The 25,741-nt window shown below is 34.8% G+C and overlaps 1 protein-coding gene across 4 annotated transcripts in view; it reads left to right on the top strand.

Moving 5' to 3' along the window:
• Positions 1-25,741, top strand: part of XRN1 (5'-3' exoribonuclease 1) — a 102,982-nt gene that overhangs the window by 54,639 nt on the left and 22,602 nt on the right. For 3 of the 4 annotated variants that reach the window (XM_025448791.3, XM_049099905.1, XM_025448792.3), the window contains 12 exons: positions 294-456; positions 2,765-2,878; positions 5,322-5,420; positions 7,674-7,789; positions 8,303-8,449; positions 12,873-12,962; positions 13,350-13,485; positions 17,311-17,367; positions 17,504-17,636; positions 19,673-19,742; positions 21,040-21,247; positions 22,627-22,722. In XM_025448791.3, the coding sequence (XP_025304576.1) occupies positions 294-456; positions 2,765-2,878; positions 5,322-5,420; positions 7,674-7,789; positions 8,303-8,449; positions 12,873-12,962; positions 13,350-13,485; positions 17,311-17,367; positions 17,504-17,636; positions 19,673-19,742; positions 21,040-21,247; positions 22,627-22,722 (1,429 nt within the window). Of the gene's footprint in view, positions 1-293; positions 457-2,764; positions 2,879-5,321; positions 5,421-7,471; positions 7,610-7,673; positions 7,790-8,302; positions 8,450-12,872; positions 12,963-13,349; positions 13,486-17,310; positions 17,368-17,503; positions 17,637-19,672; positions 19,743-21,039; positions 21,248-22,626; positions 22,723-25,741 lie in introns of those variants that run through there. The other variant, XM_025448797.3, reaches the window with a different exon arrangement.

The following is a 25,741-nucleotide window of genomic DNA, read 5'->3' as shown; positions in this document are numbered from 1 at the left end:
TGGCATTTTCACTTTTTTTGTTATCCCCATCCTAGTGATTATGAAATACAAGAATTTCTTAGAGCTCTTAAACGAGTTCTCATTGAATCACATAGACATTGGGAGAGGTATCCATAGAGTAAAAAACTAATGCAAAAAAATCTTAAGGTAGGTACTCAGAACTGCTAGCATATTTATTTAAATTTTTTTTTATTTTATTTAAACATTTGATTATGAGTTGGTAGTTTGATTATCATCCTAGAGTATACACACGCTCATACATATCTACATTTCTTTTTTATTATTTCTTTTAGCTACCTAAGAAGGAAAGGAATAATAATAAATGAAACATCTGCAGTTGTGTATGCTCAGTTGCTCACAGGTCGTAAATATCAAATAAATCAAAATGGTGAAGTTCGTCTAGAGAAACAGTGGTCAAAACAAGTTCTTCCTTTTGTTTATCAAACTATTGTAAAGGTAAGTCTCCATCAGGTCTCAGTTGTATCTTAATGCACACTACTTCATGCTGAATAAAAAAAAGACTATATCATATTGGTATTTATTTATGAATAGAAAACTAATACAGCAGTATATATAATGGAGATTATGATTTAATATAATTTGAAAAAACTAGTCTTTTTTTATTTATGTATACTTGACCTATAACATTATATTGGTTTCAGGTGTACAAAATGATTCAATGTATACACTGCCAAATGATCAGCAGTATAAGTCTAGTTACCATCTGCTATCATACGAAGTTACACAATTTTTTAAGATTTACTTTTTTAGCTACTTTCAAATATGTAATGCATTATTACTGACTAAAGTCATCATGCTGTACCTTACATCTCTATGCTTTATTTATTTTATAACTCTAAGATTGTACCCCTTAAGCCCCTTCACCCATTTCACCCATCTCCCGAAACCCCTTCCTTCTGGCAGCCACCAGCCATTTCTCTGTATCTGTTAGTTGTGTTGTATTTTGTTTTATTTGTTTGCTTTGTTTTTCAAATTCCATATTAACTGGTCATATGGTATTTGTCTTTCTCTGTCTTATTTAACTTACCATAATACCCTCATGGTTTATCCATGTTGTTGCAAATGGCAAGATTTTCATTATTTTTTATGGCTGAGTTGTATTCCACTCTCTCTCTCTCTGTCTCTCTCTGTCTCTCTCTGTGTGTGTGTGTGTGTGTGTGTGTGTGTGTGTGTGTGTGTGTGTGTAGAGGGAGAGAGAGAGACCAGATACATACGGCGGGTGGGGGATGGGGGGCATGTGCCTGCCAGATTTAGCAGGGCACATGCAATGCTAGCAAAGTAAAGAAAGAGCACAAAAAATGGCACCTGCTAACACTTGAGTACCCAGAAAAAGTCCCAACAGGCCCTTGTGCCTCTGACAGACACTTTAAGATTAGCAAATGAATCTTTTTTCCATGGATCTAGATTACTTTCAAACTGCTGGTTTTACCCTAGGTCTCAGGGCCAATGAGTCTGCACACAGCCCTTTAAGAGCAGAATCTCCAGTACCTATAGCCTTTTGGGTCTCCTGGATGTAAGCCCCATTGGTTTTCAAAGCCAGATACTTTGGGGGTCTGTCTCTCCAGTGCAGTTTCCAAGGGTTGAGGTGCCTGATACAGGACACAAACTCCTTGCTCCTCAGGAAGAAGATCCCTCCTTTGATTGTGTGTCTCCACATCAAGGGTAGAGTTTTTGGCAAGAATATGTCTCTGCCTCTCCTATCTGTATTGATGTATGCCTTTTAATATTTTGTTGTGGAGTTGTTCAACTAGTTTTCAGGTCTTTTTCAGAGGATACTAATTTGTCCGTAGGTAGCTGAAGATTTGTTGTGTCCATGGGAGGAGAGGATTTCAAGATCTTCCTAGGCTGCCATCTTGAACCACCACAAAAACTGTAGTCTTTAAAAGGATTATTTATGCTCAGACACTCCCTTGGTGTGTGATTAGGGAACTTGTCTTTTTTATTTATTTATTTTTTAAACTTAATCTCTAATTGAAAAAGCCCCACATTAGCTTAACACTGCAGTTTTAGATACTTACTCTCCAAAACGTGTTTGCCTTAAATAAGTTAGAAAGGAAAGGAAAGGAAAGGAAAGGAAAGGAAAGGAAAGGAAAGGAAAGGAAAGGAAAGGAAAGGAAAGGAAAGGAAAGGAAAGGAAAGGGAGAGAGAGAGAGAAAGAAAAAAAAAGGAAAGAAAAAAAAGAAAGAAGAAAGGAAGGAAGGAAGGAAGGAAGGAAGGAAGGAAGGAAGGAAAGAGAAAGAAGGAAAGAAAGAAAGAGAAAGAAAGAAAAGAAAGAAAGAGAGAGAGAAAGAAAGAAAAGCAGGCTTTTGTATTTGTAGTTATGGGTATGATAAAGGATACAAAAATTTTTTAAATCATGTATTCATCCTATAATTTTGGGAAACAGTATAGTATAGTAATTAAGAGCATAGACTGCCTGAGTTGACTTCTTGCTGTACGACCTTGGGTGAGATTTCACTCCCTTTCTGTTGCCTTAGTTTCCTTGGGTTTTGTAGGGTGAGGCTAAATAATGATCTGTGCTACAGAGGGTTGTCTTGAAGATGAAATGAATTAATAAATGTATGAAGTACCTAGAAGAATGGCATATAAAATCAACACATTTTAGCTACTAGAATTATGTAGAAAATCTTTATATTTCACGTTGGCAGACAGCATAGTCATAACCCCATAGGAAGAAAAACTTGATGTGCAATCCATAGAAATTTTGACTATGATAATTACTTTTATATTTCATTCTATATAGGACATCCGAGCTTTTGACTCCCGTTTCTCCAATATCAAAACATTGGATGACTTGTTTCCTCCTAGAAGTATGGTCTTTATGCTGGGAACCCCTTATTATGGCTGCACTGGAGAAGTTAGTTCCTGTTATTATTACTAATTAAATTTCTTTAGTTTTAAGTTAATAGAGTTATTTAACTTACCCTCATTTAGGTATAAAATAAAATGTAATACTGAAGGGGAAAAAATGTATTTGTCTAACTTTAGAACACAGTATTTGACTGTATGTCTTTTGTGTTGAGCAGGTTGGGGTCAGGAGGTGGGGAAAAAAGAATTCAAATCATAATTGTTTATTTAGCAGGTTTATTTATTGTGATAGTATGGATGAAGCAATTCTGAAATCATTTTAGTTGTATTATTGAGTTAATGAACTTATAAATGTTGATGTTTGAGAAACTCCAGTTCTCACATGGAAAAAGATACATGTAAATATGAAATGGAAGAATGCAAGAAAGAATCTGTGGACAGATTAGAATTGGAGGTATTAATATGATTTTTAAAATACATACATGTTTGTATGTGTATGAATGCATATATGCCTGTACATACACACTTTCTAGCTCTATTTGCTCAAAAGGATAAGAAGCAAAAACACTCTGGTAACAATGAACACATATAATCTCCAGGTTTTGACCTCTAATAGCATACTCCACTGAAAGCTTCTCAGAAATGGCCCATTACAGGGCTGGGACAGGGTAGGTACAAGATAACCATTTGTTATGCCATAAAGTAAGGAAGTGCTCAAAAAAGTGATGGGAGCATATCCCATAAACACAGGAGCCAGATTAAAGGGGCTCCTACCAAACTGGCCAAATCTGGGACAGTTTGAGTGCTAAAATAATAAAGTACAGTAATGAATTATAAACCATTGAGGGGAAATAGGAATTAATGATTCCACAGTGATAATAAATAAGTAAATAGGGAATGGAAGGGCTCTTGCTTATAGTATTGTGTCAAAGGTAAATGGAGAGAGTGCTAGAGTTGGAAAACCACCATTTTATAAGCATTATGATAAAGATTGAATAGGGCAACAATCATCGTTGGAAATTAAATCTAGGGGGAATTTTTTATCTGAATAGGATATTTTCATGGTCTTATATCTTCCCACAGACTGTTAATTAGGTGTAAGAGGGAAAAAAACACATAATTGGACAGTAAAGAAATTGAGCAATATCTTTGATATAATCAAAGTTTTAATATCACAGTGAGGGACAGGTGAACATCATGTACCTCCATATGTGATACCCTAATAAGGACACATCATCCATGCACTATTCTGGCTGAGAATATATGAGCTTGCTCTAATCACAAGGAAGCATCAGACAAATCCAGAAAGAGGAACTTTTGTTTTTAGACGCAAGATAGAGGGGGTAGAATGACCGGTATTCTTCTTCAAAATATCAATGTTATAAAAGACAAAGGAAAAAAAAAAAAGAAAGACAAAGAAACACTTTGGATATAGTTTAGATTTAAAGAGGCTAGAGAGAGATGACAACTAAATGCAATATCTGATCCTAGCTTAGATTCTGTAGTAGAAAGAGAAAAGAGTTTTCTTTATTAAAAGGAACATTTTTTTTAAAGATTTTATTTATTCACCAGAGACACAGAGAGCAGAGACACAGAAAGAGGGAGAAGCAGGCCCCCTTTGGGGAGCCTGATACGATACTGTATCCCAGGATCATGACCTGAGCCAAAAGCAGAGCTCAACCACTGAGCCACCAGGTGCCCCAAAAGGAACATTTTTAGATCAACTGTGACAAAATTGGGATATGAACAGTAGATTAGTATTGTTATCAATGTAAATAAATGTACTTACTACTGTACTATGATTATATAGTAAAATATCCTTCTTCTTAGGAAATATACACCAAAATATTAAAGGATAAGGGACACGATATACATAATATACCCTCAGAAAGTTCAGAAAAATAATTGTATGTAAATACACAGTGCACATATATGTTAAAGCAGATGGAGTAAAATGTGAACATTTACGTAAATGTTTTACAAATGATCTTTGACCTATTTTTATTTTTGCAACTTTTTGGTAGGTTAAAGTTATTTGCAAATAAAAAGTTAATTTAGAAAATAAAAGACTGGGGATCCCTGGGTGGCGCGGCGGTTTAGTGCCTGCCTTTGGCCCAGGGTGTGATCCTGGGGACCCAGGATCGAGTCCCACGTCGGGCTCCCGGTGCATGGAGCCTGCTTCTCCCTCTGCCTGTGTCTCTGCCTCTCTCTCTCTCTGTGTGTGCCTATCATAAATAAATAAAATTAAAAAAAGAAAAAAGAAAAAAAAAAAAAAGACTGGCTAACAGCAATTGAAGCAAGTACAATGACTCAAATTTACAATATAGTCACATTCATTTACAAATTCTAAGAAAATCTCCAGTATCCAGCTTTACTGAAATACACACTGTCAGAAATGTCAGAAATAAACACTGCTCAAATAAGTAGAAAAGTAAATAAAATATAGTGAGAGAGACTAAAACATACTTTGATTTTTTTTTTTTCCTTCCAAGGTTCAGGATTCAGGGGATGTGATTACAGAAGGTAGGATTCGTGTGGTTTTCAGCATTCCATGTGAACCCAATCTTGATGCTTTAATACAGAACCAGCATGTGAGTACTATAGTCCATATTGTTTAATTTAGAATTGATGAACTTTAAAAGTGTTAGAAAAATATTTTTACCACCTCCTTTGAATATACTGTAAATATTTTATTTAATGCTAAGTGTGAGGAATCTGTGCTCAAACTTCATGCAAATCTTCGGGGCGGGGGAAATCACTGAAATCCCATTATTAATCTGTAACAGTTTTCATGGGTTATCATGTTCAAGCTTAAGAAGGGGCATGTTTTTTAGCATGCCCTCTAGGAATACTTAGATTTTTTAAAATAAACTTTTCATAATCAAAGCCTACATTTTAAGTTACAAGTGACAAATGGCATTCTTGCAATGGTTATGTTTCTACTCAGCTAAAGAGGAGTAAGTAGTCCCTAGAAGAAATTGGGAAACTGCATTTAGATTCATAGCATCCTTTTTTAGGACCTTCTTCTCCAAAGATGTTCACTCCTTTTATTTTTCCCTTTACAATAGGAGGAGGATTCTGATATCTGTCATATATTCTTCTTGATTAGACAATTAATTTGACTGGAACTAATTCTCAATCAGCCAGCTATTGCTTCTTACACTTTTATTTTCTCTAATAGTAAATTATAAAGCTTTAGATCCTGTAAAAAAGGAATTCAAGACCTTGAACATTAGCATATACTTGAGGAAACTAAGGAAGGCAGACAAGTCCCTAAAGTCCTACCATTAGGTCTCTTTTGGAGAAAGAATTCAGAAAGCACAATTAGGAAACCAGAGAGTCCCCATTTGATAAAGAGGCTGGAGCTCTTGGTTCTGAGAGTTAGTGGAGGTAGAGGAACTTATTTATGTTTCTTCATCTCTAGCTTTTTCTAAATCTGAATGAACATGCCCACCTCTAGCGTGCATTGTTGCTAGGCATGTCTTCTCCACTGTGCTCTCTTTCCCTTTACATATCTTCCTCAACTTTTACTCAAGCCTTCTTTCTCTACCCCACTGTTCTCTGCTTTTTACTGTACATTTTCTAGAATGTTTGTGATGATCCTCATCAATTTTAATTATACCATAACTGATTATTTCTCAAAAGGAATACTATTAGTATTTTGGATGGGACAACTATGTGTAAAATGGGACTGTCCTATATATGACAGCTCAGCTAGCATCTTTGTTCCTGGACACTAAGTGCTCGTAGCGCATGCCAATAATTGGATGTGCCCCTATATATTTCCAGGTGCTTATTTTTCTAATAAGATAGACAATTAATATATCTAGATATTAGAGATATCTAATATAATAGAGAACTACTACCTTAATTCTTCTATATCTATTTTAGAAAGTATACTTGATTTGTCTGTATTATTTCTAAACCTAATAATGCTCTTGATGGAACAACTGTATTACATTCTTTACTAGCATATTAACATTTTAATAATAAATTTATATATTCCATGCAACTAAAAAAATTTATCCTTTTGGGGGTTATTTGTAGACATATAAGATATGCATATAATTCATAAAGTGTGTATTTATATACATTCATATGAATATAGTATATGAAAACCACATGAAATATGTGTTATTATTATGTACATTATGTCAGGATTATATGGTAGCTTACACTAGTTGGTACTGGATTTGTAATTTGCTTCCTGGTTAAAAATTGTATGGTCTGATACTTTATTTTTTAATCTTCATAGTTTCTTCCCTTAAGTACACAAATTAAGGTCACATTTCATTGACTGTATTGACTATAAACCTATACATATTTCTTATTTTCGTATGATAATAAATATTAAGGGAAATGAGTTTACTTATATTTATATATGAAGAATATTTTAATTTTGTTCAGTAGCAACTGTTTTGATGACATATTCATGTTTTAGTTCAATGTAATAATCATCAAGGCCTCATTATGTCCCAAGTACTAGTCCCTACTTTGAATATGAAAATTAATGTTTAAAAAATAGTTCTTGCCTGCAGAGTTTGCCATTTAGACTTACAGTAGACTTTATTTCTTGAGACAGTTTCACAAATTGTATATTTCCTCCCCCTTTCATCCATCCTTGGGAATTCTGTCCTTTAAGGAGAGAGAGGAGCAGAAAAATTCTGCCTACAGATCCTTTCAAAAAAAAAAAAGGGAAATGGATCACTTACTTTTGAGAATCCTTATATTGCCACATTCCAATGGTTAGTGATGTCTTGATTATCTCCAGATTTTAAAGGTAAAGAAATAACATTTGATGCTTTGTGTTTCCATAATTGACCTTTTTGTTTTTATATTTAAAGAAATATTCTATAAAGTACAACCCAGGATATGTGTTGGCCAGTCGCCTTGGAGTGAGTGGATACCTTGTTTCAAGGTTTACAGGAAGTATTTTTATTGGAAGAGGATCTAGGAGAAAGTAAGTTTATGTTAGAGAAATTTACTTAAAGTGGCAGAAAAAATTAAATGATAAACTGGTTAATATTTTAGTATTTATTTTCTTTTATTAATTGCTCTGAATTTTCTTTAAAAATTATGCATAAATTCCTCTGATGGTGATCTTTCATCTAAATGGCACATGTTTTAGGTGTTTGGAAAGACAGTTCTTATTTTTAGCAGCTAACAAATTGAACCTTGAAAAAAGGTATCAGAAAGTGTGTGTGAATCTCAATAATATATTTCCCTGCATTTTCTTATTTCATTCTCTTCTCTAGTTACATAATCTATTTATATGATTTATTAGTTTGGGTTTTGAAGCCTTTCCTCTAGTTTCTCAATTATTGCTAGTTTGGAAATAACTATGAAAACTGTAGAAAAACAATCAAAATTAAGTTTTTTCTAAGATTGAAAGCAAACTTTGTATTCTTTGAACAAAATTTTAAAACGTGTGTGTGTGTGTGTGTGTGTGTGTGTGTGTGTGGTTTAAATTCAGCCCTCATGGAGACCATAAAGCAAATGTGGGTTTGAATCTCAAATTCAACAAAAAAAATGAGGAGGTACCTGGATATACTAAGAAAGTTGGAAGTGAGTGGATGTATTCATCTGCAGCAGAGCAGCTTCTTGCAGAGTACTTAGAGAGGTAAGTACCTAACAGGATCCTACTAAGCATCCAAAAATATGGGAATGTAGTAACTGTTTTGCTTTGCTGATACCAATTTTAGACAAAAAATGTTTCCTTTGGTAAAATGTGACATGTATTACATATAAATTTAATTTTGTATCATGGAGCATCATAGCTATTAGCTAAAAGAAAATAGAAAAATATTGTATATTATTTAAATGAAAAAAGATGATAAAAATTGGCCTCCTTTTATCTTTTTACATTAAAAATTTTTTTTCTAAGATTTTTTTTTTTTTAAGTAATCTGTATACTGAACTTGCATCTCAAACCTACAACTCTGAGATCAAGAGTTGCACTCTCCACCAAGTCAGCCAGGAGCCCCTTGTCTTCCTTTTAATTAAAATTTTCCTTAACTTACTATCATAAATTAATCACTACTTTGCAAGTCTGTGTTAGTAGAAAGAGAATTGAATTGGATAAACAAAACAACTCTCCACATGGTGGATTTTCTGAGTCTTAAAACTCCAGCCAGATGATAGATTACTACCTTAAAATTATTGAATTTTACGCTAAAATGGTGTAAGAAATCAATAAATCTTAGCTCCTCATGATAAAAATGAGAAAACTGTATACTGAGGTTAACTGAGTTACTCAGTGACAAAGATTTATAGGAAAACCTTTAGTTGTGATTCACAACTGAATGTTCTTTCCTTTGTTCTACTGGTTTCTAACCTTGTTTTTGAGGATCCTCTTAGTTTACTAGGGCTGCCATAACAAAGTACCATGAGCTGGATGGCTTAAAACCACAGAAATTTAATGCCTCACAATTCTGGAGACCAGAAGTCCAAAATCAAGGTGTTTGGTAGGGCTATGCGTCCTCTGAAGATGGTAGAAAAGGAACCATTTCATTCCTCCTTGCTAGCTTCTTGTAGCCTCACACATTTGTTCTTAACTTGTAGATGCATTGCCTCCAGTCCTCCATCTTTGCATGTGTTCTCCCTGTACATCTTCATATCATCTTTCCTCTGTTAATGTCTGTCTCTGTGTCCAAATTTCCCCTTTTCATAAACACACAGTCATGTTAGATTAGAACCCTCCCTGAAGGCCTCATTTTTATTTTATAACCTCAATAAAACTGTATTTTCAAATAAAGTCACATTCTGAAGGTAATAGGAGTGAGACTTCAATCTATCTTTTTGGGGGAAGGAATATATTCAATACATATTACCATCTGAAAATTTATTTCTTCTGTTCACTTCCATATTTCTTTAAGATACTGTATTTACCTTTTCATGATTTTCCAACTTGACATATCCATTGATTTCCAACCATAAAAGATGAAGCTTTAGCTCTCTTTAGCTACCTCCCCATTCTATTCCTTACCTCCCTGCACACACACGTGTGTATGTATGTGTGTATGTATGTATATATATACATATATATTTCCCCTTTCATTATAGTTGTATTAAATCTGTATTTAAGGTTTACTTGATTGAGATAATCTAAATGGTCACAGGTGGACCTTGTAGAGTATTATGGTTGCATTTCCTTTCTTGTACACATTTTTCCCCATCTGGTTTAATCATTTGTTATTGTCTATATTTACGTAACTAATTCAACCCTAAACTCTTTGTCATAACTGGAAGAATTCTTATGGTCAGGCAGATCAAGAAATTTTTCAGTTCCATTTTCTTCATGTAGACTTTCTCCTGAAACCATCTGTCTTCCTGCTTCAGTGTAAACTAATTGTTTTCTAGGGCTATCACACAGCTCTGCTCTCATTCTAGCTTTTCTCTATACTGTCATCTTAGGAATTCCCTACACCATTCTCCTTTATAGGGTTCCCTTATTTCCTGGCTTTCATACCTTACTTTTTCGGGTTTATGTCTCCAGTTTGATGGAGCATTTACTTCAGTAGCTTCCTAAGAAAGCTTATGAGTCTGGAGATGTTTTTATTCTTCCCTGATCAGACTTGATACCTGGCCTGGGTATAGAATCCTAGATTGGAAATTATTTTCCCTCAGAATTTGAAAAGTACTGCTCTATTCTCTTTTTGTTACCTGTGTTGGTGAGAAATCTGGTGCCATTGTGATTCTGAATCTTTGTGTATGATCTGTTTTCATTTTCTGAAATCTTTTTAGAATCTTCCCTTTACCAGTGCAGTTTTAATAATATGATACTGTGTGCCTTTGTCTGGATCTTCTTTCTTTCCTTTGGCTGTTTAGTTCTTTCACACTTAAAACTGATGCCCTTCCGTTCTGAGAAAATTTCTTGTATTAATTCTTTGATAATTTCATCCTCTCCTTTTTTTCTGTTCTTTCTAGGGCTTATGTTAGATGATAGACCTCTGGATTAATCCTCTTAATTTTCGTATCTCTTCTCACCCATTTTCTATATTGTTATACTTCTGTTCTACTCTCTGAGAGATTTCTTCAACTTTATCTTATATCATTTTTATTTTTTTTTATTTAATCATTTTTAATTTCTAAAAATGTATCCTTATTCTCCAGCATTCCTTTTTTTATAGTATCTTGTTCTTATAATGAATAAAATGTCTTTTTCTTTGAAGGTGGTAGTTCTCATTTTCTTCTCTTCTCTGTATTTGCTCTTTTCTCCAAAATGCACTTTTTTTCTGTTTTGATTCCACCTTTCATATTCAAGATTTTTTTTTTTTTTTTTACTTGTCTGGTGGTTCTTGGATGTCTACTCATATTTAAGAATGAGGCATTAAAAAGCTGATTGGAAATTTAGTGTGTTTCAGTGGAGCTTGTCAGGTGGGACTTTGCTATTTCTGCAGAGGACCTCCAAATGTTACTATCCATGTATGTATGTTTTCTCTCAGGCTGGCTAGTTTCCCTACAGAGATATCCTCCAGCCTTTTTTTTGGAGGACAGATGTGAGAAACAAAACTGACATAAGTGTTTTGGAAATTAACCAGAGAAAAGGGATTTTATTATATAGTGGATACTATGAAATGCCCTCCAAGCCTCCCTATAAGACTAGAGGTCTTACTTCTTTGGGTGCTAGGATGCTATTGTCTGACAGCCCTCAGCTGTGTGCTCTCTTCATAAATTACCTTGCAGAAGAGAAGTGCCCCACCTAAAGTTTTGTCCCCTTTTCCACAATAGCCACAGATCCAACACCTGATCTACAAGGAGGTGTAAAAGACATAACTAACCTGATTGACCTAGTTCAGGATACATCTGAAGGGCCATCTTAGTTTGAAATCTCTGTAGGACTGACCAAGGAGTTTAATAACAGAGGATCACAGCCCAGCTTCTCCCTACTCAATGCTGCTTCCTTTCTTTTTTCCTTCCCCTCTATATGTGTTAATTCCACAAGAGCTCTCTGATAAACTTTCTTGTTTAGTTTCATCTCAAGAGTGTGCTTGCTAAAGAAGTTACACTTCCTATTCTGCTTCCTAGCAACACATCGTAGTTACACTTTCATTAGTTCCCTGTCATCTCCTCACGTCCTACCCGCCCATCTCCCATGCCTTGTGTATCTAAAGGTAGAGCATCCCCTGTTCAACCTCTCCAAAAGATAAACTACAGACAGTTCTTATGCTGGGTGAAGGTGAGTAATCATGTGATTATCCAACTGCTTATTATACAAAATTTTCAACTAAGAGCCTAGTAAACTTCACCCTGCCCATACTACAGCATTAAAATGTACTTGGAGCCCATAATTTCTAAGCTTTTGCAGACTTGGCACATTTTAAATAATCTTGTTTGTTGTTGACTTCCCACCCTGGTTGCTTAGGGTGCAGCTTTTTCCCATCTTTCAAATCAATTAATACTTACCCATCCAGTTTCCAGTTCCTAAAATTTTCTAAACAACTCATATATGCTATCAGACTCACCACTTCTCTTTTCCTGCCTTTCTGGGTCTCTGGCCTATTTTATACTTTACTCTTTTTTTTGTTTTGTTTTGTTTTTTTTTGTAGGTTAGGAAGTGAGCAAAAATTAAGCTCATATGTTCAATCTGCTATGTGTATTTAAAGGTCCTGCACTATTCAGGAAGCAATGGAGTTTTGAGGACTATGAGAAGAAACTTTTAGTTTATTTTATTTTTCTTTATTGTGGAATGATCCAGCTTTGTTGTGAAAATTAGAAAATGAACCTGTAGATATTATTTTTGTCCATTTATCACCTATCATTATGATCTAAAAGTGATTAGAGCCAGTAAATGAAGTTTATAAATAAAGCTTATTATAGTTTATGAATTGAATCATTTCTCCCTCAGCTGCTGGCAGTTTTTTTGAGGGCCTATGAATACTTTCAAATTATTTAGTCTCTATCCTTTATTAATACTCTGTGTATAACAGTCAGTCCTCAATATATTTTATATGTCCCCTTAGGATCCAAAATTATTTGATAGCAAGTTTATGTGAAGTTAGCCATACATATTTTCTAAGCAGTATTTTTGTTTGTTTGGCTAGAGCTCCAGAACTATTTAGTTATATAGCCAAAAACAGCCAGGAGGATGTATTCTATGAAGATGACATTTGGCCTGGAGAAAATGAGAATGGGTAAGCCAAATTTGTAGTATTTATTGGCTCATAGTTCAACTTAGTAGTTCTAGTGAAAGCTACAGTAGTTAATCAAGAATTTATATTACTTTTGTGGGGAGGGTTTTATATATATATACATATATATAATACATACATCTGTTGCTTTAAGATCTTCATATATCAGTAAAGTACTTTTAAACTAATTTACTGGGTTTTTTTAATTACTGAGAAATAATAGGTCCATGTTGATACTAGATTTATAACTATTTCCAATTAAGTTTAGTGATTATTAATTATTTGCTGTCGTTTATAATTCATAACCCTTAGAAAATTTATATTAGGCATTTTTTATAAACCCTCAGTAAGTTTTAATCATTGTGAAAAAATTATTGTTTTTAAATGTAGTGCTGAGAAAGTTCAAGAAATTATTACTTGGCTAAAGGGACATCCTGTCAGTACTTTGTCTCGTTCTTCTTGTGATTTACAAATTCTGGATGCAGCTATTGTTGAGAAAATTGAGGAAGAAGTTGAAAAGTGCAAGGTACTAATTTTCAATAACCAAGACGATTGATGATATTTGAAGTTAAATTGACTGTATATCATTCTACAGATAATTTATTTGTGTTTGCATCAAGTAAAACGTGAACTCAATGTTTCTAATTTATGTCAGGTAATCCTATAAAAAATGTTCCAGCCATTTCCAGTGGTCATTAATAAATTTATCTGAATAAATAGAAATGTACTTTAATGTATAAAAGCTATTAACATTTAAATTTTATGTCCTAATGGTGTTTCTAATTTTAGGAATTAATACTATGTAATTCTAGCCAAAATATAAAGTTTATGATTAAGAAATAAGGTCGATCCCCTATTCCTTCCTATTCTTTTTTTAAAGACATAGTTCTTTTTATAAAACATAAACAGTGTTTAATGCAGTTTTACAGAATCACTTGTAAAATGTACTTTTCCATCCACAAACACATTCAGTATTTTTGAAATCCTGCTTAATCTCCTATTTTTGGGGGTCTTGATTTTTAAAAGCAATCATCTTTTGTGTTGCCTTAACTATTTTATTTTGATCTTCTATCTTGATATAATAGAAAATGAATTATATTCCTTTTTTAAAATTTTTTATTTTATTTTCCACACGTTGGCCTTTTTTATTAAAATGATGTTGCTTTGCTAACACAGCAGTCTAATAGCAGACTAAGTTAAGAAATGGGCTCTGAAGTCATTTTCCCCCATTTCTCTTTCAATACTTATAACCTTAGGCAGGATACTTAAGATATTTTCCATACCCCTATGTCTTCATTGGTAAAATGAGAATAAAATAGTGCCTACTTCATAGGGTCATCAAAAGGATTAACTAAGTTAATGCATGGAAACTCCTTCTAGTAATGCCTATTTTTAAGCCCTAATGATGCTTGGCTATTATTATTTGAATTCTTTCATCACATATTCAAGAGTTATGGAGGCAGTCTGGAAAATTACTACTAGATGACTCTTTTTCTCTTTAGGAAAAACTATAAGGCTTAGAGCCAAGAGTCTGATTTTTTTTTTTTTTTGAAAGATCATTGATACTCAGATAAGGAGAGAAACCTACATTTCAGGATCCCTGGGTGGTTCAACGGTTTAGCGCCTGCCTTCGGCCCAGGGCATGATCCTGGGGTCCCGGAATTGGATCCCACATCGGGCTCCTCGCATGGAGCCTGCTTCTCCCTCTGCTTCTCTCTCTCTCTGTCTCATGAATAAGTAAAATCTTAAAAAAAAAAAAAGAAAGAAACCTGCATTTCATTTTTTTTAACCTTCATTTCTTTTTTTCAACCTAGAATAAAATCCATTTGTACAGCATTGTTTTTGAAACGAGTTTTCCACTTAATAAAGGTTTATTACTCTAAGGCCCCAAATTTTACTTTGATGCTTGAGATTCTCCATTTCTAACAAGCTCCCACATGATTGTGAATAGTCAGACCCCAGAACTTTTCATTTAGTAGCTGTGGATTGGAGCCTATTTTGAAAATTCATCAGTTTATTAATTTCCCTAATGAATCAGGTTTGACTGCCATGTCCTGTAATCAGTGCTATAATGTAGTAATACCTAGAGACATATTAAAGCATATGGGTTATTTTTTTCATATGCAATACTCCAGGCAGAGGTTTGGGGTCTGCTTTTTATAATTGTTTTATGTTTATTTTTTTCTCCTTCCTGCTGTTTTCAGGGGGTACCAGTTGTACCATATTAGTCCTAGTCTGCTGTGGGCTGGAAGCATGGACATCCTGTCAGTACTTCCTTCACTATTCATTCTATTTACAATTGCAATCTCTCTCCATACTGTGGTCCCCCTTACCTGCTTTATTTTTCTCTATGCCTTTTACCATCAAACATACTATATATTTTCCTTATTTTGTTTCTTGTATGTCTCCCTGAATAAAGGAACAGATCGCTATTTTATCCTCAGCACCTAGATCAGTACAAGGCACATAAATGGCACTCAGTAAGGATTTGTTGAAAGAATAAATGAAATGTCTTCATAATAAAAGATAATAGGGTCTGTTTAAAGTCTTGAGCATTTTACAATATATAATACATGAATTCTATAGTATGTGGTCTCTGTAGCTTGTAGCTGTTTAATGCCCTTTTATACTTATTTCTGTAAGGTATGTTCTAAAGATAGGTGGCTGCCAAATAAGTAAACTGTTGCCATTTTTCCTAGTTGATAAGAATTCACTTAAAAAATATTTAATGTGAATAATAGTTATGGATAGCAAAGGATATAAACTATTCTCATGTTTTTATTAGGTAGAGCAGGTATTGTTATTTCTATTTTACAGTAGAAGGAGGCTGATGCTTAAGTTGAGTGTGAGTTCACAAAATTAACAAGAAGTAAACTTGGGACACAACTCTTCTTCCTGCATTTGTTAGATGATCAAAAAATTCAGGCATCAAAGCCAATTTCACAATAGATTCCAAAATCCAGGGCTTTGTTAAATCAGTGCCACCTTAATTTTTATAAGTTGCCAATAGACCGACTGATCTATTGTCATAGATCAGTACTTTATATATTTTTTTCCTTTAATATAAATCTTCATTGACTATAACATAAAATTCTTTTTAGAGTAAAAAAGCATTTGAACAAAATAGCATTTACATAAATTTCAAACAGATCAATCTAATCTTTTGTTAGTAGTAAGGTTACTTTGGGGAAAGTAGTAACTGGGAGGGAATACAGGAGTTCTTATGTTGTGCTTAGTAATCTTCTCTTTCCTGAACTCAGTATGGTTATACATAGATAAGCTCACACTATAAAAATTAATTGAGTGTATGCATACAATTTTGTATTTTTCTATGCCTTATATACTTGAACAAAAAAACTTACCTTTAAAAACATTTTAAAGGGTACCTGGGTGGCTCAGTCAGTTACGCATCTGCCTTCAGCTCAGGTCATGATCTTGGGGTCCTGGGATTGAGCCTCATGTTGGGCTGTCCATTCAGCAGAGAGTCTTCTCCCTCTCTCTCTGCCTCTCCTCTCTGCTATGCTCTCTCTCTCTCTCTCCCTCAAATAAACAAAATCTTTTTAAAAAATTTAAGATTTTAAATTTATTAATGAAAAAAATATTTTTTTAAAGATTTATTCATAAGAGACACAGAGAGAGAGAGAGGCAGAGATATAGGCAGAGGGAAAAGTAGGCTCCCCACAAGGAGCCCGATGTGGGACTCAATTCCAGATCCCAGGATCATGCCCTGAGCCGAAGGCAGATGCCCAGTCGCTGAGCCACCCAGGCATCCCCCCAAAAAATGATTTTTAATTTATTTATTCATGAGAGACACAGAAAGAGAGGCAGAGACATCAGAGGGAGAAGCAGGCTTTACACAGGGAGAGCCTGCTTGTTCCCAGGACCCTGGGATCACGACCTGAGCCAAAGGCAGATGCTCAACCCCTGAGCCACACAAGTCCTCCCCCCCCCGCCCAAAAATTTTTTTTTAAGTAAGAATTTATTATTCCGGGCAGCCCAGTTGGCTCAGCAGTTTAGCGACACCTTCAGCCCAGGGCCTGATCCTGGAGACCCGGGATAGAGTCTCACATTGGGCTCCCTACCTGGAGCCTGCCTCTCCCTCTGCCTGTGCCTCTGCCTCTCTCACTCTCATGAATAAATAAGTAAAATTTAAAAAAAAGAATTTATTATTCCTCCCTGCTACATCTGAAGAACTTCAAATATTCTTTAAATTACTCATTTCATTTGGTTTTTAAAAATGAATAAGAATGATGGCCAACTGAATAATAATAATTTTATATTTTAATGTAAATCCAAATAATAATTTTATAATTTAATGTTTTTAAATATTTAAATTTTTTTCTTTCTTCAGCAAAGAAAGAATAATAAGAAGGTACGAGTAACAGTGAAGCCCCATTTGCTGTACAGAGTAAGTTTCCTATCAAAGAATTAAAAGTTGTTGTTTTTACTTTAAAAGTATAGAAGGAACAAAATGATTTTGTTAGAGTAATAGAATAATTATTTCAAATTAGAGTTAATAATAATTAAAGCTTTCTTCTCTTCAGCCTTTAGAACAGCAACATGGAGTCATTCCTGATCGAGATGCAGAATTTCGTCTCTTTGACCGTGTGGTAAATGTGAGGGAGAACTTTTCAGTTCCAGTTGGCCTTCGGGGCACCATCATAGGAATTAAAGGGGGTAATATCTCAGTACTTGGCATGTCTTCAACTGCATCTGTAATTACAATGTAAAACACAAATTTCTGTGTCTTAATTCTTAAGCAGAGAGCAACAATGTACATATAGTTAACACTACTGTACTATACACTTAAAAATGATTAAGGTGGTAAATTTTTTGTCATTTATTTTTTATTAAAAAAAAAAAGAAAAGGATGAGAGAATGGAGGAAAAAGGAAAGAAGCAACTAAGGATCTAAATGTGCCTCACAGGAATGAGCATGAGCAGCTTTACAGTATAGATTACAAAAAAAGTCAGTCCAGCATGAAGCAGCAAATCAGGTGTCAAGGTGTTGGCAGTCCTGTTCTCTCATGTCTCAAGCACTCAACCTTGGTCTGATTGTCTGGACTAGGAATGGTAAGGGCCAGATGGGTATAGTGAAACAACCCTCCTAATGCTGTCTGCTCAACCCCCTGCATCACCTGCTCAAATACTGAGCTTATTGGATTCTATTCTAGTTAAGTTGTCTTAACAAGGCCTTAGGACTCTGATAACATAGAAGTTTCCTTTCTTCTGACAGTTCCTATCAGTAATAGAGACTGCTTGGAATCTTGTCTTGAGAGGATTTTAAAGCTATCTTCTTATACTGCCCTCAGCTGAGACCTCATTTCCACAGTCAATTTTGCTAAAGGGAGAAAACAATCCTTTTACCTTTTGTAGTATTAATAATCTTTTGAGGAAGTGCCCCTCCCTCAGGGAATAGGAACCTAGGTGAGCTTTAAACCTTCAGAGGAGAAACTGCCTCTCGCTGAGCCTTACTTTTTTGAGTTTAGATTTCTGGTAAAAGTATCAGATTGAAAGGTACAGCTGGGGCCGCCTGGGTGGCTGAGTCAGTTGAGCATCTGCCTTCAGCTCAGGTCATAAACTCAGGGTCCTGGGATCAAGTCCTGCTTTGGGCTCCTGCTCAACAAGGAGCTTGCTTCTCCCTCTCCTTCTGCCTGCCACTCTGTCTACTTGTGCGCGCTCTCTCTCTCTCTCTCTCTCTGTGTCAAATAAACAAAATCTTAAAAAAAAAAAAAAGAATGAATGAATGAAGGAAGGAAGGAAGGAAAGGTACAGCTGGATGTTAGGGAATGGATGAGCTCTGCAGGCCTGGTTTCAGCTGGGCAGTGAAAGACTAGGGATAGGGGACAGAAGATATTTCTCCACTCCTAACCCAGGCTAGGATATTATCAAATATTGTGCTAGGGTTCTTCAGAGAAGCAGAATCAATAAAGTGGAAAAGAGGTGGGGAAAGGTGGAGAGAAATTGGGGCAGGGGCCGGTAAGCAATGAAGAGAGGGAAGGGAAGAAGAGAAGGAGAAAAGGAAGGGAGTAGGGTCGGTCAATTCTGAAGTAATGCAATAGACTGTATTATTAATTTGGGCTTAGAATTAAAATATAGCTAATTATGTCACTTTACCTTGGTGTTTTGGATTAACTTAATTTTGCGAGATATATATCATCAGCCTTTCTGCCAAATTTTGTTCTTCTTTATTCCTAAGTTTATTGCACTGTCTTTCTCATGTGTCTCATATCTCAGTTATGATATCCCTAATCTAGCAAGTCATCTCAGTCAGAACCTTGGAGTTATCTTTGGCATCTCCATCCTTTTTATCTAGACAGGTCTTACCAATTCTAACTGATAATTTTTCCATTCTCTCCATTCTATTCTCTTTATTAAGTAAACTGCCATATTTTTAAATCTTCATTGTCAAATTTTATCTAGTTTACACAAGGCCTTCTAAACTTTGAACTCCAAAGGTTACCTCTCTTATTAAGTCTTTTATTATGAATAATTTCCAACATAGAGTAAAGCAGAGGCAAAATACAATTAATTCCATCCAATTTAAAATATTATTTACTTTAAATAATACCAGTAAGAGTCTGTGAGTTTATCTACTTTTCACTTACTGAATTCCCCTACACTATTTTCTGATAGTTGTAATGGCTCTTACAATTCAAAAACTTAAATGGTGATTTTTCATCATGTGATTTTTAAATCTTTCTTATTTAACAGCTAATAGAGAGGCTGATGTACTGTTTGAAGTATTATTTGATGAAGAATTTCCTGGAGGCTTAACAATAAGGTTTGTATTTCCTGGTGATAATTACATTTTGTAAATATATCTCCGTGGCCAGTGACTTTACATTACTTTTTTATTTGCCCGCAATTTGAATTCTTATTATATGCAAGACAATACACATACTATTAGGGATGTATCTGAGTAAGACAAACATGCTTTCTAGTCTCATCGAGCTTTCATTTCAGTGGGGAAGATAATTGTGTAACTGAAAATATTATTTAAAATGTGAGAAGTGCTGAGGAGGAGTTCAGGTTTCTAAAAGAGTATGACTTATCTTGAGAATTCTAGAAAGGTTTCCTTGACAAGTGATATTTAAGATGGGACTTGAAAGACTGAGTAATAGTTAAGTAGAGAAAGAAGGAAGAAGAATGACAAATGGTCAGGAAGAGGAAATAGTGTGCAACAAAGGATTTATTCATTCATTCATTCAAAAAAAGAATGATAATATGTCTAAACTTCAACAACTATGGAAGATTAGAGTAACAGATAAAAGCAAGGACTGTGGGTCACCTGGGTGACTCAGCAGTTGAGTGTGTCTGCCTTTGGCTCAGGGCGTGATCCTGGAGTCCCAGAATCGAGTTCCCCATCAGGCTTCCTGCAGGGAGCCTGCTTCTCCCTTTGCCTGTGTCTCTGCCTCTCTCTGGGTGTCTCTCATGAATAAATGAATAAAATCTTTAAAAAAAAAAAAAAAAAAAAGCAAGGACCATACTGTGCAGGTGCTTATAAGCCAACTTTGAAGACATATTAGGGATTTTGGTATCTTAATCTTTGTCCTTAAAGCAATGTCATCAAAATCAGACATGTAACATGATCAGATTTATATTTTAGTGGGATTATGGGTACATGGCCATACTCGCGTGGTTTGAGGAAACAGGAAATTGAGCTGACCCTTGAGGAGTTTGACCATGAAGGAGGTTAGCAGGTTTAAAGCAAGAGGATTGGATTTTTTGTTTTTAACTTAGAGAGATTTATTTATTTTGGAGCTGCACTGATAGAAAAGTTAAAGTTACAGGAAAAAGGATTATGCTAGAGTAAATGATGCCTGGAATGAGTTCTGTCACGTAACCTTTGTGCTACTTTGAATAGGTAGCTAAAAGGCTTCTGAGGGGTCTATTCTGAAACTTTTCAGAAATGTATCATCTTATAAATGGAGATTTTTCTATGATTTCAAGTTCCTCTACTGAATTTAAAAGTAATGTTTACTAATTCAGACTATGGACTATCTACCAAAAAATAATGAGTCTTCTTCTCCCTAACACATTTAGTATTATTTCCCTCTGAAATAACTGTTTACTTTTAGGTGCTCACCTGGTAGAGGTTATCGACTGCCAACATGTGCCTTGGTGAATCTTACTCATGGGAGTCGCTCTGAAACTGGAAATCAGAAGTTGACAGCCATTGTGAAACCACAACCAGCTGTGAATCACTATGGCTCAAATTCATCAATTTCATCTGGTCATTTGGGAGGCCTGAACCATTCCCCCCAGTCACTTTTTGTTCCTACTCAAGTAAGGCTCCTAGTCTTTCATTTCTTTCTGCCCCCTTAAAATCTCAGGCACTTTGTAAGTAAAACCTAATTTGACTTAGTTTTTAAAATATTTTTGATTCAAGTCAACTTCAGATTTGTTTTAAGTTAATAGGCTAGCAAAGGATGTTGTTGGGGCACCTAGGTGACTCAGTCGGTTAAGTGCCTACCTTCGGCTTAGGTCATGATCCCAGGGTTCTGGGATTGAGGTCCATGTCAGGATCCCTGCTCAAGCAAGGAGTCTACTTCTCCCTCTCTGCCTATTCCCTGGCTCATGCTGTCTCTCAAATAAATAAATAGAATCTTAAAAAAAAAAAAAAAAAAGCTACTGATAGCATCCTACATCTCTTTTCATATATTTACTTTTCAAACTAACATTTACATTTTTTTCTTTTATAACTCAAACGTATTCTATCTGTATGAAATGGCATGAATTTGAAAGGTTAAAAGGGAGAGAATTACATTTATCAAAAACCATTCTCAATTCCTATCCATGCAACTCATGGGTGATTTCCTCTATTTTATCTTTCTGGGAACAAAAATTGTGACATTTAACCTTGTTTAACTCCATTTCACCAAATCTTTTTTTTTTTTTTTTTTTTTTAAGATTTTACTTATTTATTCATGAGAGACACAGAGAGAGAGGCAGAGACATAGGCTGAAGGAGAGGCAGGCTCCATGAAGGGAGCCCGATGTGGGACTTGACCCCAAGACCCTGAGATCACAACGTGAGCCAAAGGCAGAGAGATGCTCAACCACTGAGCCAACCGGGCACCCTTCCGTGTCACCAAATCTTAACCACATTTTAATTCAAGTAATACATGTTCATTATAGACTAATTAGAAAACACAGAGATAATAGCAAAGGAGATAGAAGTAAAAATCAAGTTTCATAGGTTATCACTATTAAATTTTGGTGCATATTTTTTCAGTTTTAATCTGCACAAAATAAATTCCTCATAAGTATTGGCTGATTTTTTAATGTTAGATTACTTTTGGGTAATATTTTAAAGGTTTTAAAAATAAAATCGTTAGATGGTAGCTTGAATGAGATAATTTGTCTGTACTAGAAGACTAAAAACTCTGTTGGTGGGGATATTGATTTAGTATAATCTTCCAAAGCATTTGTCCTGCTTTAAATACTTTTCAATAAAACCATTCAAAATCAACTACATATGATGAAAACCATTTTCATTCCAATAGAATATTTTTATGATGACTATTCTGAGCTCCAGGAAAAGAAGAACTGAAATTTCCAATAATGGAATATCCTACCTAATGCTAAATAACTTAAATGATAATTTTTTTTTATCTTTATTTTTTCACACTTCAGTTTCTTAAGAAATTTTTTGTGCTTTGCCAGGTACCTACTAAAGATGATGATGAATTTTGCAACATTTGGCAGTCCTTACAGGGATCTGGAAAGGTTCAACACTTTCAACCAACTCTACAAGAGAAGGTTGGTATACCTTGTTGGATGGACACTTAGTTTAAAAAAACAAAATTTACATTTCTTTTGTGGGTATGCAATGATTAGTTTTTTCCTAAAATCTCATAAAATAGAAATAAGTTTTAATCATGAATTTTCATAATTCTCATCAGCCATATATAAAATTTTTTGGACTCATGAGAGGGAATATAGATAATTTTTCTTTTATAAATCAATTTTGGATTTTATTTCAGTTGTTTGCAAAATCATAATAACTATATCTTAAATTCAACAAAGGCCTTAATGCACTTGTTAACTTATTCATTTCCACTTGAATGTGGAGCTTTATGCTAGCAGTTGGTTGTCTTAAATATGAATGAGCAAATTCATATTCCTTGATAGAGATTAAGAAGGGAAAAGAAATTCTCCTAAAGTAGTAGACTCAGATTTAAAAAAAAAAAAAAAAAGGAAAAAGTAAGGAATAAATTCCTACAATATTTTTTTGCTAGTTACTATCTTCTCAGCTTAGGTCAAGAAGGAATGTTCTCACAAGTTTATAAATCAGTAGCCTGCACCATGAAGGCCTCATTTATTCTAATGTCCTCCAGTGATGGTGGCATTTTCAGATTGAAGAGGAGTCAGTAACAAAGGAAATGATGGTAAAATAAACATAAAAAGTGAGAATGACAAAATACATAGGTCTCCTCTGCCAATGTTCTAAGTTTTGCTTAGATCATCCATAAATCTTTTCTACCCAAATGTAGTCCAAATCCAGATTTTCAAACTCTCTCTTCCTCTCTAATATATTTGATACTGCTAACCATTCATTCTTTAGAAATACTTCGTTATCATTCATTTATTTCATTAATTCAGTCAGCATGCATTTATTGAGTTCTTATGTGCATTGTTCTATGTGATGAGAATCTAGCTATAAACAAAATAAAAATTCTGGCCCCCAAACAAGTCGTATTCTAGGGAGGAAAAGACAATAAACAATAAGTAAATTGCATGACATATTAGATGGTAATACAAAAGCTTGAGAAAAATTTCAGAGAAGGAAGATAGGGAACATTGGCAGGAGAGGGAGGAAAAGTTTTGTAGTTTTAAATAAAATGATCAGGTAACATTTGAGTAAAGATTTGAATGAAATGAGGAGTAGAGTATGTAGAAATCTGAAGGGAGAGTATTCCAGACTAATTCAAAGACCATTTTGGCAAAGCCAATTCCAGGTATACTCAAGGAAGAGAAAGAAGACCATTTATGGTTTTGAATCAATAGGCTGAGTTGTAGGAACTGTAATTAGATACCATGCAGGACTTTCTGGGTCATTATAAGGACATCATTTTTTACTCCGTGAAATTAGGAATAACGAAGGACTTGGAGCAACAGATTGACATGATGTGATTTATATTTTAATAGAGTCATTCTATCTGCTATGTTAAGAATAGAATGTAGAGGAGCCAGGATAGAAACAGATTAGTTAGGAGACTACTGGAATCATCCAGATAGAGTTGATAATTGACTTAGACCAGAACAGTAAGAACCTAGAGAAGTGATCAAATTCTAGGCATATTTGGAAGAAATTGCCATCTAATTATGTATTGGATATGGGGTTAAAAGAGAAAAAAGTGTATTAAAGAGTGTGATTGTTAAGGTCTTAGTAACTAAAATGATAGAGTGGCTGTTACCTGAAAAGGGAAAGATTGCAAGTCAAGGGTTTGTGGAGGAAGATCTGGAGTTCAATTTTGGTCATAGAAAGGTTGAGATATATATTAAACATCTAAGTGGAGATACAGAGTTAGAAATTTCAGTAGAGATGTAGAGTTAGACATTGATTCTGATGGTAATGGAGGATGTCCAAACCAGAGAGAGAAATTTCGGCATGTATGTGTGTATCTATAAAGAGTCAAAAAGATTAGGTGAACCTGACAAACAAGACTGAGAAGGAATGACCATTTTACAGGAAGAAACCCAATAAAGCATGGTGTTCTAGATGCCAAGTGAAGAATGGATGTCAAGGAGAGTAATCAACTGTGTCAAATGCTGGCAGTGGATCAGTTAAAATGAAAACTGAAAATCAACTATAGAGTTTTGCACCTGAGATCATTGGGAATTTTGACAAGAGCAGTTTCAAATAGAGTAATAAGAGTGAAGGAAGAGTTTGTTTAATAAGAGAGAAGGGGAGGGGCGCCTGGGTGTTTCAGCAGTTGAGTGTCTCCCAGGGCATGATCCTGGGGTTGGGATCGAGTCCCACATCGGGTTCCACATCGGGTTCCTTGCTTGTTTCTCCCTCTGTGTCTCTGCCTCTGTGTGTGTGTGTGTGTGTGTGTGTGTGTGTGTGTGTCTATCATGAATAAATAAATATAATCTTTTAAAAAAATAAGAGAGAAGGGGAGAAGAAAAAATGGAAGTAGCAAATATAGGCAATTCCTTCAAGGAGTTACACTCTAAAAGGAAACATTACCCTTGACTCCCCTCTTGCCTTTTGCTTTTTATTCAACTTCTTTCTTAACTTATTTTTCCAACTGTTCAGAGGCACTGTTCCCAAAAACCAAACAACAGGTTTTTTCTCCCCCTTTTATTTTATTGTTTGGTGATGCTGTCTCTTACTTCACTGCTAGTTACCACTTAATCTCTTGTGACCCATACCTCTCAATCAGGATCTAAGCCAGTATCTCTAACTTTCTAGAAGACAGGTATAGATGGACACCACACCATCACCTCAACTGCAAGATGTATCAGAATTGACCTCACCTAAAGCTTCTTCTCTTACCCTTATTTTTAACACTACCATTTCCCCAAGCATATATTCTGAAAAGCATGGAATAAAACCTTTTTCCTTTTTTTTTTTTTTTTTTTTTTTTGCAGTGAGATTCTAAGTCTTTATATCTTGCCAGTTCCCACAACTGGACCTTCGATTGTCATCCTAAACCCAGATTAACCTCCTATCTGTGCTTCCTGCTTCTTATCTCTGCTTTTTAGTCCTTCTTACATAGATAGTACTACTTGATGTATCTTTCCTAATGATCTTTCTTGGAGATCCTTTCAG

Source organism: Canis lupus, chromosome 23, assembly GCF_003254725.2.
Source record: "Canis lupus dingo isolate Sandy chromosome 23, ASM325472v2, whole genome shotgun sequence".
NCBI lineage: Eukaryota > Metazoa > Chordata > Mammalia > Carnivora > Canidae > Canis > Canis lupus.
Note: the sequence above shows the minus strand (reverse complement) of the source record. Positions and strands in the feature narration are given on the sequence as shown.